The sequence below is a fragment of the Phoxinus phoxinus genome (genome assembly GCF_949152265.1).
Source record: "Phoxinus phoxinus genome assembly, chromosome: 1".
Lineage (NCBI taxonomy): Eukaryota > Metazoa > Chordata > Actinopteri > Cypriniformes > Leuciscidae > Phoxinus > Phoxinus phoxinus.
In genome coordinates, this window is record NC_136876.1 from 20,570,139 (window position 1) to 20,582,853 (window position 12,715).

General features: G+C 39.6%; 2 protein-coding genes across 6 annotated transcripts; both read left to right on the forward strand.

Annotated features, from left to right (window-relative positions):
- Positions 1-5,427: 5,427 nt before the first annotated feature.
- Positions 5,428-6,777, forward strand: LOC307010531 (major histocompatibility complex class I-related gene protein). 2 transcript variants are annotated; one of them, XM_079635316.1, is made up of 3 exons: positions 5,428-6,211; positions 6,317-6,549; positions 6,648-6,777. In XM_079635316.1, the coding sequence occupies exons 1-3, from the start codon at positions 6,103-6,105 to the stop codon at positions 6,663-6,665; spliced, it is 360 nt and encodes a 119-aa protein (XP_079491442.1). In that variant the 5' UTR covers positions 5,428-6,102; the 3' UTR covers positions 6,666-6,777. The 2 variants fall into 2 exon arrangements, with proteins under 2 accessions (XP_079491442.1, XP_079491443.1); XM_079635317.1 differs by having other exon boundaries at positions 5,969-6,211; positions 6,651-6,777.
- Positions 6,575-12,605, forward strand: msl1a (MSL complex subunit 1a). 4 transcript variants are annotated; one of them, XM_079635260.1, is made up of 9 exons: positions 6,575-6,597; positions 7,774-8,496; positions 8,671-8,870; positions 9,207-9,451; positions 9,555-9,619; positions 11,400-11,467; positions 11,573-11,697; positions 11,862-11,934; positions 12,041-12,605. In XM_079635260.1, the coding sequence occupies exons 2-9, from the start codon at positions 7,885-7,887 to the stop codon at positions 12,129-12,131; spliced, it is 1,479 nt and encodes a 492-aa protein (XP_079491386.1). In that variant the 5' UTR covers positions 6,575-6,597; positions 7,774-7,884; the 3' UTR covers positions 12,132-12,605. The 4 variants fall into 4 exon arrangements, 3 of the variants coding, with proteins under 3 accessions (XP_079491386.1, XP_079491387.1, XP_079491385.1); XM_079635261.1 differs by lacking the exon at positions 6,575-6,597 and adding an exon at positions 6,681-6,777; XM_079635259.1 differs by lacking the exon at positions 6,575-6,597 and adding an exon at positions 7,038-7,160.
- Positions 12,606-12,715: the final 110 nt, after the last annotated feature.

Here is a 12,715-nt window from a genome sequence, read left to right on the forward strand (position 1 = left end):
TAATGATAAACGCATTAAGTGCTGAATGCGTAACGTATAGGCCTACTTACCAAGTTTTTAGAACAGTCTCAGATAATGAATTTCAGTAGGCCTGCTATATTATTAGCTTGGTACTGCCTATTTACATGATTTACCTATACAAAGTTCAACGAATATTCGATGTTCAAAGCCCGTGTGTTGAATGGTAAGCCTGCCAAAAACTATTGTATTAACTTCGTTAATATTTATTTAATATTTTATTTATTCCTAGTGATTAAGAATAAATAAATAATATTTATGCAATAAGAACTTGTTTTACGTTATTAGCCTACTGTTTGTTTTAAAATGAAGGTGACCCGTCAAAACCTTAATTATAATCTCGACTCTCCTCCAGAAAGCACCACATCTTGTCACCCGTGCATATTTTTAGCAATGACGATTTACAACGTGCAGTATCATTGATAATCATCATTGGACTCACAACCTGAACTGTTCTGAACTGTAGTTTACTTTTATCCATGTGCTATTCGTCCTCTCTGTGTTGTCTGACTGGCGCAACTGCTCGTGCTCGACCACGTGAGGAAGTCACACTCATTAGCCTCTCAACATTGCACTTTCCCTCCCACCTGGGAACACCAAATGCGGCAGCAGAGCCAACACTGTCTAAATGTGTTTGTAAAATATTGATGCATGTCTTTACAGTGAGCAAACCCGGAGAACACAAACTCGAATCAGTCACACAACCAATTCATTCAGAGCTGTTTTAATCAATATAGGAATTATTGACACAGAGCTGTTTGATTTCTTAAAATGAATGTTTCATGTAATGTATTACAGATTTTAACAGGAGTTTTAAACGTTTCAATAATCACAAACGTTCACAAAGTAGCGCTTATAGCCCTATTTCACGTGGGAAACAGACACTCGCCAAAGGGTCCACATGAGGATGTAACCATGGCAACAGTGGGCTGCTCGTGCACTTCTCAGGATCTAACTGAATTGAACGAAAAAGCCTTTAGGTAGAATGCTGTCATTAGGCATATAGCCTACACACTCCTGGGCAAAAAAAGGAGACCCAGCCAAAATATTTAGTGGTCTTAACCATTTTAATCACAAACCAGGAAATTAGCATTAATTGCACAAATAGCTAGGCCACTGTAGATAAAATTGGCTAACTTTGCCCAGAATCCCCGACTTGCAGAAAGATTTTTACAGGAAGAAGAGTCATTGTTGTTCTTCATGAGTAGCTGAAAAATGCCTTTGTGTGAGTTTAATGTGATTCACTATCTTGTTCAAATCTGGACTCTGACCAGGCCAAAATGAGCTTGATTGACTTGTTTTCAAACCACTTCATACTTCAGAGTTGTTTTTGCAATCTGATATCATCTTATAGATAACTTTTCATTTTAGGGACGCAAGCCATTCAGCAATATTCTCCTGCAACAAGCAAAGCATTAAATGACTATAGCTCACACATAACAGCAGCTGTAAAGGCTCCCCACAAAATGACACAGTCTCTTCCTCCATGCCTTTATTATTATATTTCTCAGCCTATTCGAAGACAGCGCTGGAGCATCATGCAACTCGTGTTTCGTTGTGAATCATCACCCCACACCCACGCACAACTTTCTCCCGAAAATGTATTCTGTCTGATGTTTTTCTGAGACCAATGGCTTTATAATGTCTTGAATTTGGCTAATTTCCTGACCAATAATTTGTGGTTAAGACAATTAAAAGCTTAGTTTTTAGCCCTTTTGGGTTTGACCCCCCAATAAATTCCTGCTTGGTCGAGATAAATATATTTTCATATATTAGGCTATGTTCTTTTATAAATTCATAAAATTATGACAATAAAGATAAGCACTGGAAACAAATACTGTATATACCTATAACAAGGCTATATCATCATTACAATCACGTTTAAAAACGCGAAGACTAACTAAACTGCAGCGTTATGAATGTAGGTCACTTTGAGCCACCTCATAACCTACTGTCCGCGTGACTCAATAAAGCTCCAGCGACTGCTTTCTTTCTCACAGTTGCTGCTTTAATCCCATATTCCTAAATAATTACTTCACTTGGAATGATCCGGTGTTCGAGTTAATCCTTTTCTCACGAGGCTCATTTTAAGGCTGGAGTTCTTTGGTTCTGCAGAAACAACTTATTTCGTAGCATAACGGAATTTCATTTCATGATGAAAACTTTATAATAGTCCTACTTTAAACGACCTTTAGTAGTTTAAAAGCCACAGGAACGTATTTAAACAGCAACTAACGTGACATCTAGCCTATAACGACTGATCAAATAGCGACTGATCATTTGCTTGCTTCCCTGTTTTTCTGCTCGCTGCAGTCGCAGGGTCCCCGTGCGCCATGTGAGTTGTCCCGCACTTAGGACAGCGCTGCAAGCACAGGAGCGTGATAGGGGTGTGTCGTCACCGAATGTACTGCTGCGGATGCGCGCGGTCACCAGGCTGGTCCACGTGCGGGGGTGCTGTTACGACTAAAGTGGAACAGAGTAAAGTGGGCGTCGACCCGGCGGTCTGTTTTCGTGGAAAGCGGGTAGTCTCGGTCAACCATTCATGTAAACATCCCAGCGGTCTGAGGGAAACTATCTATTTAAACTTGCATTCATACAGACACACGATGTATGGTATAGTATTATAGACATAATTTGACTTTTTAAATGAATCTCTAGGCTACTATCCTTAGGCTACATTGTTTCAATCTAAAAAAAATATATTGGTGGACTTGTTCAACAATGCATGTTATTGTCAACAAGTAGACTAGCCTATTCATGCACATGTGTGACAGTAACATTTTGACTTGGCATCTCATGCTATGAATTTACCTGTTGCCTTTCTTTACAACTACTCGTTTTCTAAGCAACTTGGTTTTCCTATTTTGTTCGGCATAATATGTGATCTCGTCCCTAAAAGTGATGATCATCGTGGTCTTGTTCTTCACATTCAAGTGGCTACCTCTACTTACTATTTAGGCTAGCTGTATTTTTCTGTTTATACAAAAAAGTACCAAAATGATGGGCTAAAAACAAAATATAATAAGTTTCAGTAAAAAAGAAAAAAAGTAGGCCTATATATATATATATATATATATATATATATATATATATATTTATTCTGTGTAGTTCACAGAGGTCAGTTTTATCACATGGACCTAACTGAACTCATACTGGCATTGACATAGCATGTTTTGCACACACCATTATAATATTGATAAGTCTTATCATGATATATTATATGATAACTGCTATTCCGGGGATTTCTTATCCACTGCTTAATTACCCTGTGGGAAGTTACAAAATAACATTATCATATAAGGCAAAGACACCTTGTTTATTAACATTTTTACAAATCTGTACACTTTACTTTACAAATAAAGAATCTTGCGGTTTACACAATATTTTAAAGAGTCCTACTTGAGTACATGTGTGAGGTTCAGTGTTGATCTTGTAGTAGGCCTGCTGTGAATGACAATAGCATTTACCTGGCAGAGAGTGCAATCTAGTGGAGAAGAATGATAATTACAGTTCTATTTTTGTCCTCAAGATCTCAAACTCCCAGTTCACATTCTAACTATTTATATCTATACGGTACCTACTGTATTCACGCTATAGACATAATTTTCAGTTATTCCCATGCAGTCTATAATTCCCAGTTCTCCCTCTCATCAGTCTGGGCATCAAAATAACTTTGCTGGTTTGAATCTTACCTTACAGGATGGTCTTTCAAATTGGCCTTGGGGGAGGTATCCAAAGCACATCAACTGGTCTCGGGGGTTCCTCAGGGATCAGTTCTTGGACCTCTCCTATTCTCCATATACTACATCACTGGGAAGCATTATGCATGCACATGTTTGTGCAACCATTTCTATGCTGATGACACACAACTCTACTTTCATTTCAACCATAGCTGCACGGATCCCTGACTGCCTGGCTGAAATCTCGGCATGGATACATCACCTACAACTCAACCTAGCAAAGACAGATCTTCTCGTCTTTCCTGCCACTCCGTCTGTACAGCACAATTTCACCAGCCAGCTAGGCTCATTAACAATAATCCCATCAAGTTCGGTGAGACTTTTTGGGGTAATCTTTGATGACTAGCTCACCTTCAAATACCACACTTTAGGACAAGCACGGTCATGCAGGTTTGCACTGCACAACATCAGGAAGATTGGCCCCTTACCTAACTAAGCATGCGGCACAACTTCTCGTCCAGGCCTTTGTCATTTCTTGGCTGGACTATTGCAATGCTCTTCTTAGCTGGATGTCCATCATATGCAATCAAACCTCTACAAATGATCCAGAAAACAGCAGCATGACTGGTTGCCAATGAGCCCAAGTGAGCCCACATCACATGTTTATCTTTCTGCACCGGCATGGGAGACGGGCGCGCTAACAAGGATGCTAAAGATCACAGCCTCTAGCATCAGTTGCTAGCGCGCCTCTTGAGAAATAGGGGGGTGAAGTTTACACACACAGCTCTTACTGGCCTACGTTACACTCACCCCCCTAAACCTCACTCCCATCTCCTATCTAAACCTCACTTCCATGCATGGCACCAAATATACCTGGTCCTACTCGACCCGCTCGGGATTTGAACTGGTGTGGAAGGCGGGCGAGATCGCAACTTATAGTCAGTCGCCATAGCGCGCCTCTTGAGACCAGGGGAGTGAGGTTTTTATGGCATATTATAGCATATATTTACCAGAATATTGCCTTTAGAGTCAGCCTGAAACTGATGCTATGTCTAATTTTGTAATTAGGAAATATTTAACCTTTTCAACACCTTGTAAAAGGCATGTTTTATTTCATAATTGCAGCGTGTATATGTAAGCCCCTGTGTTTTCTGAATCAGGTAAGCAAGATCACTCATGTTTTACAGCACTAACTAACCCTAGAAGCACATGCTTTCTAGTTCCTTATATAGTCTAATAGTTATCATCATCTGAAGCTTCTAATTTGCATGCTCTGCACTCTCACCTTTAATTTTTTAATCGTCCTTGTTACTTTACATGTAGTTACTAAAGTAATAACTACAAATTATGCATAATTACATGCAACTTACCCTAAACCAAACTCTAATCCTAACCCTTTAGTAAATATATAGTTAATTATTTTACTCAGTAGGCTACTTAAATGTAGAATTGCACTGTAACAAGGTAACCTTAAACAAAGTGTAACTAAAATCTCTGATCTAATAGCCAACTCTACTCTCTTACAGGGTCACATTCGCTATGGGTCTTTGCTACATTTCTGACTGGAGACAGTGCAGTCCCATTCCCAGAGTTCACTGCAGTTATAATTATGCAGGATGATATTGTCATCGGCCACTATAACGCAGATGAGAGAAGTTTTGTCCCAGCATCAGCACAAGAATCTGTTAATGTCACTGTGCAACTGACTATATCAACAGTCTGTAAAGGCATACACGAGGGCATGAAAACCAAAGCATACCACTTGATTGATTACTTAAATTATAGGCCTAATTATTCTCTAATGTCTTGTGTTCTATCCTCTTGAGGGTGCTTGGAAAATCAGTATTTTTATTCAGATCTGTCCATCATGTTCATATTCAAAAGTTAGAAGTCAGTAGGATTTTAGCCTAATTAATTCAAATTCATTAACTGAAAAATCAGCTTTGCATCACAGAAATAAATTACATTTTAAGACATATTGAAATAGAAAACAATTATTTTAAATTGTAATAATTTCTCTCAATATTACTGTTTTTACTGTATTTTTGATTATATAAAGCCTTGGCTAGCATGAGAGACTTCTTTCAAAAACATAAAAAAAACCTTTCTCACCTTAAACTTTTGATTGGCAGATAACCATATTCTATCAGTAATTATAGAGTGTTGTCAGCTAAATTAAGTTCAGCTTTTTTGCACTGTGAACTTTGTGTTCATGTCATAACAAGGGTTCAATATGTGCATCTGAGACTATTTCTTTCCAAGGCCTTCATGTGCAGCAGAAGGTGGTTGGATGTGAACTTCTCCACGATGAGCCTGGCCAAATGATGACTCTGGAGGCCTTTAATGGTGAGAGTGGCTTTAAACGACGCTATACCGTTCAGGGAGACCAACACACTCACTGGAAATGGCACAGCTGGAGTATGATGCATGGCTATATGCCCACTTTTACCACCCTTTGTGCATTAGCCAGCTTAGGAAATATCTAAAAAAGGAGAAGCATGTGATGGCAAGAGGTAACGCAGTTAATTTAACTTTCACAAATGCACTTTTCATTTATTTGGATTGGAAAACATGAATTATGTGCTTCCTGCTTAATGTGTTCTCTCTTTCCCTGACAGTAAAGCCCAGAGTGAAAGTGATTAATCCCTTTTGTAATGAGACAGGAGTAGTTCAGATGACCTGCCTGGCAACTGGTTTTTACCCACGTCACATTAATCTGACCCTGTTTCAAGACGACCAGCCTGTTAATGAGGAGAGGATCACGGGAGAACTGCTTCCCAATGCTGATGGAACATACCAGATGAGGAAGAGTGTGGAACTCAGTGTCAAAGAGAAAGGCACACCTACACATGTACTGTGACTCACCTTGGTGTGGAGAATAAACTTGACATCAGTATAGGTATTAAATTGAGGGCAACTCACCCCTTTTTTTTTTTTTTTCCTCCTCAGCAGCTGACCAAACAATAGAACAACCACAGATGTGACATCTGAAGAGGCACAACATTATCTGTTCACATTTACAGAATGGACACATTTTGTATTGATAAACGACTGACCCGAAAAAGAAAGAAAGAAAAAAGTATAAAAAACAACCCACCCTTAATGTCTACCAGAACTCAGCATTATTTATTTAATCAGGTAGCTACTGTACCTGATTAAATAAATCAGGTTTTACCATTGAGCTTATAAACAAACATTTGTTATATTTTGTTCGTGAATTCATCATAATCTCTCGGTTCATACTTCACTCATATTTGCTGTAATTTTGCAACTGGCATGTAAATCTGCAGTGCATCTCTGCATGATGTCATAATGCAAACCCCTCAAACCCAACCCGACGCGCGCGCCACGAAATGTTGTTCTCCACGCATCCGGCGTCCAATCAGATTCCAAACGCACCGCGCACGCGCTGCGTGCGTACATTCAAACAAAATCGGAAAGTGGGCCAAAGGATGGCTATAGGTGAGTTCGGGCGGGGTCGGGACAATTTAAATAACATTGATGCCAATAGATAAGGAACTATTTTGTCGGTGGTTGCGATATACTCCCTATATTTAAATATGCAGCATGATTGCATGACTTAAAATGGCGTCATCGTACCTCAAGAGCAGACGAAGGGAACTGCTGAAATTGATTGTATTTTGTTTTTGCTGTAACGTTAGATCTAAAATTGTGGACAGTGCCTGTGGCCAAATAATTGCTCATGCATGTCTCTGGAAAATGCCCTCCCCGAAACAAGTAAACATTATGCATGGGATGCATTTATAGACACCAACAATGCACATTTAAGAGATGGTGCAGAAGGATAGCTTATCCTAACCATATGCAATATAGGAAGTATGATCAGACATAATGTTTCTTTAAATTACATTTCTACTCTTGGATGTCAAGCTATCATAACCATTAAGTCACATTCAAGCAATACGTCAGCCCTTTATCACTCATTGTATGCCTATCTTTCCATTTTGCTTTGCAGCCTATGTGTCTTATCCAAATATAAGATGTCTTACCTTGCTGAGTAAAATGCATGGTCAAATTCTGCAATAAAATACCTTATTTTGTTATTTCCTCCTAGAATGGCTATAGAAGAGGGGCCTCAAAGACAAATATCCAGCCTGTCACAAATCCTCATTTGTAGAGGTGGGTGTTGGTAAAATATCTCCAACTGGAGCAAGTCGAAAAGACTATGCAATCCACTGTGTTCACAAGTGGAGGACACAGACTGGACACAAGCCTCAGCAAGAAACCAGCTGGAGCCCATGAATCCCTGGCTGTCCTGAAGAAGGAAAGCCGCAACATCGCCACCAACGTGCTGAGCACAATCCACAACAGTGTAAATCAAAAGCATCACCTACACAGCCAAGCAAAGATCAGTCATCAGAGCGTGTTGAGCTGCCCTGACCAATCTCCAGCAGGGAACCTTGGGCAGGAGGAGAACTGGGAGAAGCCGGAGGCCTTGACACTCCTGTCAACCAAGCAGATGGGGGCCGAAGGTTCCCCGGTCAAGAGCAAATCACTTTTTTGTCAGGCCAAACACAACCACGTAGGGAATATGGATCCTATGGAATCAAATGGCAGCAATCAGCGGAGAGATGGAGGGCAAGTGGGGATACCCTCACCAGAGAACAGTCCCGATGGGAAGCGTAGGAATGTGAGGAAAAGCTCAGGCCTTGTGGACACGCAGACCAGCTGCATCCGACAGATCCTGCTGCTGCAACTGGGATTGATTGAACAGCAGCAGAAGCAACTGCACAACAAGAGCAAAGAGATTGATGACCTTAAAGCTGAAAAAGAGATGGTATGCTAATAGTATTGCACTAAAGCTTGAAATAAAAGCTTAAATAATGTGCATATTTAAATGTTAAAGTGGGCATGTTCAGTTTTCCACTTTTCTTATTTTGTAACACTTGTATAGCTTTTTTACCTAAACCCAATGCTTAATACGTAGCCTAACACAGGTGTGTGTTTGTAGCTAATGGCACGAATCGAACGCATGGAGCACCGGCTGCAGATGGTGAGAAAAGATGGAGCACAATCCCGTTCTTCTCAGACTCCTCGTCGTAGGGAACCTGAGGCCGAGGCCACTGCCTCAGATGACGTCCAGCATTCTGAGGGGCGGGTCCGAACCCCAAAGCAAATGCACTTTGGAAGAGGAGGAAAAAGCCTGAAAAGGTATGATCATGAATTTTTTGTTGTTGAAATATTTTATTAAGTTCCAAACCTGTATGACTTTCTTTCTTCTGCAGAACACAAAAGAAGATATTTTGAGGAATATTGGTAACCAAACAGTTTTGGGTACCATTGACTTCAATTGTATGGACAAAAAAACACTGAGATATTACTCAAAATATCTTATTTTACACGAGGGTGAGTAAATTATGACAGAATTTTCATTTTTGGGTGAACTATTCCTTAAACATTTGTTCAAACTAATGTGCTGTACCTAATGAAGTTCTTAGCATTTAATTGCTAAAACTAAATACATCCTAATTTTTCCCCCTCTTGAAGGAGGTTTCTTTTCCAAGACTCTCGGATGGGTAGGTCACGTCGTGGGCAGCCCAGGTCACCACCACCACCCCCACAGGATGGCCCAGATCTGAAGGAGGAACCCCAGGAAGAGATGGGGCTCGTATTGTCTCATTCGGAGGAACTGCCCTATCTGGCTACCACAGAGATGTACCTCTGCTGCTGGCATCAGCCGCCACCATCGCCGTGGCGAGAATCCTCACCTGTACATGAGGACACAGTTGCAGGTGGGAAGACATTTATGTAATCTCTCTGTGAATGATTTGAATTATATATTGAAATGAAAGTATATTAAAGATGTTCAAATGTATCATTATTCTCTGTATGTAGTTCCATCCTGGCGGGAGAGTATCTTAGAGCCTTTAGGACAGAAAGAGTCGTCAGACATCCCTGAGGTTAGTAAGAGAACTGTGAGCACCCCAAAATGCAATGTTTCATTCAGTGATGCATAGGGCCGCACAAAAAAGATATATTATTATTATCATCATCGTTACTATTCGCTAAAAAGTGTGTGTGTGTGTGTATATATATATATATATATATATATATATATATATATATATATATACTGTATGTCATAAGAAGTAATACTATCACAATAATGCTATTTCAATGTTAAATAAAAAGTCAAATATTTAAGAAAAATAATATAGTAATGCGTTTTTATAGCAGTTTTTTTTATATTTTACAGCACAACTGTAACATTACTATACTAATAGGTGTATGGCTGTCCCAGATTTTTAATTTTCAAACTTTAAGCCTTGAGGCTGAGATATACTCACGGCAAAGTTCTTTTTCATTCTTCGCTTAAACAAAGGGTTAAATAAAGTTAGAAATGTATGATTATCGATACACTGTTAGCGAACATCCGACGCCGCCCACTCTGCTGAGAGCGACGTTTAGATTAATTAGTAGATATGCACTGCACGCTTTCCTCTCAATAACACAATAAACACAGAACAAAATTTTTGCCACACATTTTTTCTTATAAAGCATTACAAAAGCATCTGATCATAGCAACATGGATATGTTGCACAAGCTCTGCAATTTGGCACTCTAAAAAGTAAAGATGTTTATTATTTATATAGCACTTTATACAATAGATTGTTTTTCATGTCTAATATGGTAATGATTTTACCATATACTAGCTTGATTTTAATCACTGTGAGGACACCAGCGCCGGAGAAGAGAATGGCATCCACCGATCACACAGCGCTCACTCACATTCTCCGTCTTCATTAGTTTACGATCTCTGTCAGTCTTATCTAATACTTTATTAGACAGAACTGGTAAACAAAGAAAGTAAATGGTATGCGAAAAAGTAAAGCGTTTGCTTTTATATTATTTGTAACAGAAAAGGCAAACAATCAGGCTAAAATACTTTCTCATCTGCCGTCAACATTCCGCAAATGCGCATCTACACCATTTAAACAAATCTCTGAATTTCACAAACCTTGCAGATTTAACTGAATCCAGCTGTGATATCTTGTGAAGTGTGAACAAACGTGTCTGCGAGTGATGGTCGGTCCGTGCGAAGTAAGTGAATGCGAACAGAAGATCAGCTTCACAGGAGACGCGATCGAAAAACTTTAAAATATTTAAAAATATTCTGTGCTATATCCAGTTGCCAACTGTTTCATATTCATATTGTTTTCACTGTGTGCTGTATGTAAAATGAGCATAACCTTGTCTTTATTTGAAATAATATGATTAACACTGCGCACAAAATTACCAGATAACTGAGGGCCCTGTTAGTGTTTACAGTGCCAAGATATCGGCATCGGCCATCAAAATAACGATATCGGTCGACCACTAGTGTCAGTGTCTCATTTGATCAGAAGTACAACTTCATTTTCCACTATAAAGCAGCTCTCCAGTGTGTTCATGTTTTCACTAGGTTTGGTTTGTGGCACTGTGTTCCCAAATGCACATTATAAGCAACCCAAACTCAGAGCAGATGAAAATGGAGCTGCATTTTCTGCGATCCGATCCGCTGTGAGATGCTGAAAGAAAACACTGCAAAGTCATGAACAAAGTTCTGCACATAAATGCATTTAATCACATTGCAGCTTTTGTGAATTGATAATAGCACTGAGTCATATAGTTTTCATTTTTTTCAATGAATCATTCAACCCTAGGAATGCATCTAAATACTCATACCTTACTTCTGTGCAGTGTCTGGATGATAACGTCTTTCTGAAAAGACATTCAAAGCTTGAACTTGATGAGAAGAGGAGGAAGAGGTGATGCTTGTTTTTGTTTTGTTTTTTTCTTTTCTTATGTGTAGCATCCAGTAGACAAGAGCATTGTGAATCTATTTATCCTTTAATTTCATTTCTCTTTTTCAGGTGGGATATCCAGCGTATTCGGGAGCAGAGGATGTTTCAGCGCCTGCAGCAGAGGATGAACCGGAGGAAGGTCATTCAGGAAAGCGAACCAGAGCTGCTCTCCTTCTATCCAGACCTTGAAGATGGTATGTCAGCAGAGGGATTCTCTCTCCCCCCCCCCAATCCCCATCCCCATCCCCATCCCCATCCCCATCCCATCCCCATCCCATCCCATCCCATCCCATCCCATGTGCCTTGAAAGTATTTGGTCCTCTCTTTTAATGTGCTTATTTTTTGTGTATTTCCTCAGTGGAATCTGTTATGGTGACACCCTTTTTGCCAGTGGTGGCTTTTGGAAGACCTCTTCCCAACCTGAAACCGCAGTAAGTTAAAAATGTTTTTTGTTTTGCATAATGCTAATGATGTTTATTTTGATAACTTGATTTAATTGCAATATATAAAAGTAATTATTTCACTGCATTTTAACAGAAACTTTGACTTGCCCTGGTTGGATGAGCGTAGTCGATTTCGAGCAGAGATGACCAAGAAACGGACGCCTCATCGGACATGTCGCAAATGAAACCATCACAAGGAAGCTGCCTCATTCGTACCTTCCTGTGCGCTGAAGCAAAATATTCTCCTTATGGTCTCATCTCTCATACTCGCCTAGATTGCACTTTGAATTTTGGGGGGTTTGGGGTCTCCCTAAAATCCCCTGCTTGGTATCCATGAGAAAATGTGTTTTGCTCTGTAATGCCTGAGAAACAAGCTCTACCAACCACACACCTCACTACACTTCAGTGTTTCACGTTCACGACCTAAGCTTACCCTAACTCATCAAGAGCTGCCATAAATATATATGTCAAAACTGTACATGCTGCAATTTTATTGATTGTGTGTGAAGCTCTCAGTCACATAAAGGCAACGAAAGAGGGAAAAATTGTGAAAACCGGTTACTGAAGCATTTGTTGTAATATAAGGTTTTGTTCACAGAAAATGTGTAAGATACTTGTAGCTAAAGATATTATTTCAAATATTAAAATGTCATATTATGGATGTGCTTCACGGCTTTTGTTTTTAATGACTCATTGTTCTGATGGCTAAATTACAGAATTCTTATTGGCCTTTATGTTTTGCCAGAACAAAGTGTACTGGAATGGGATG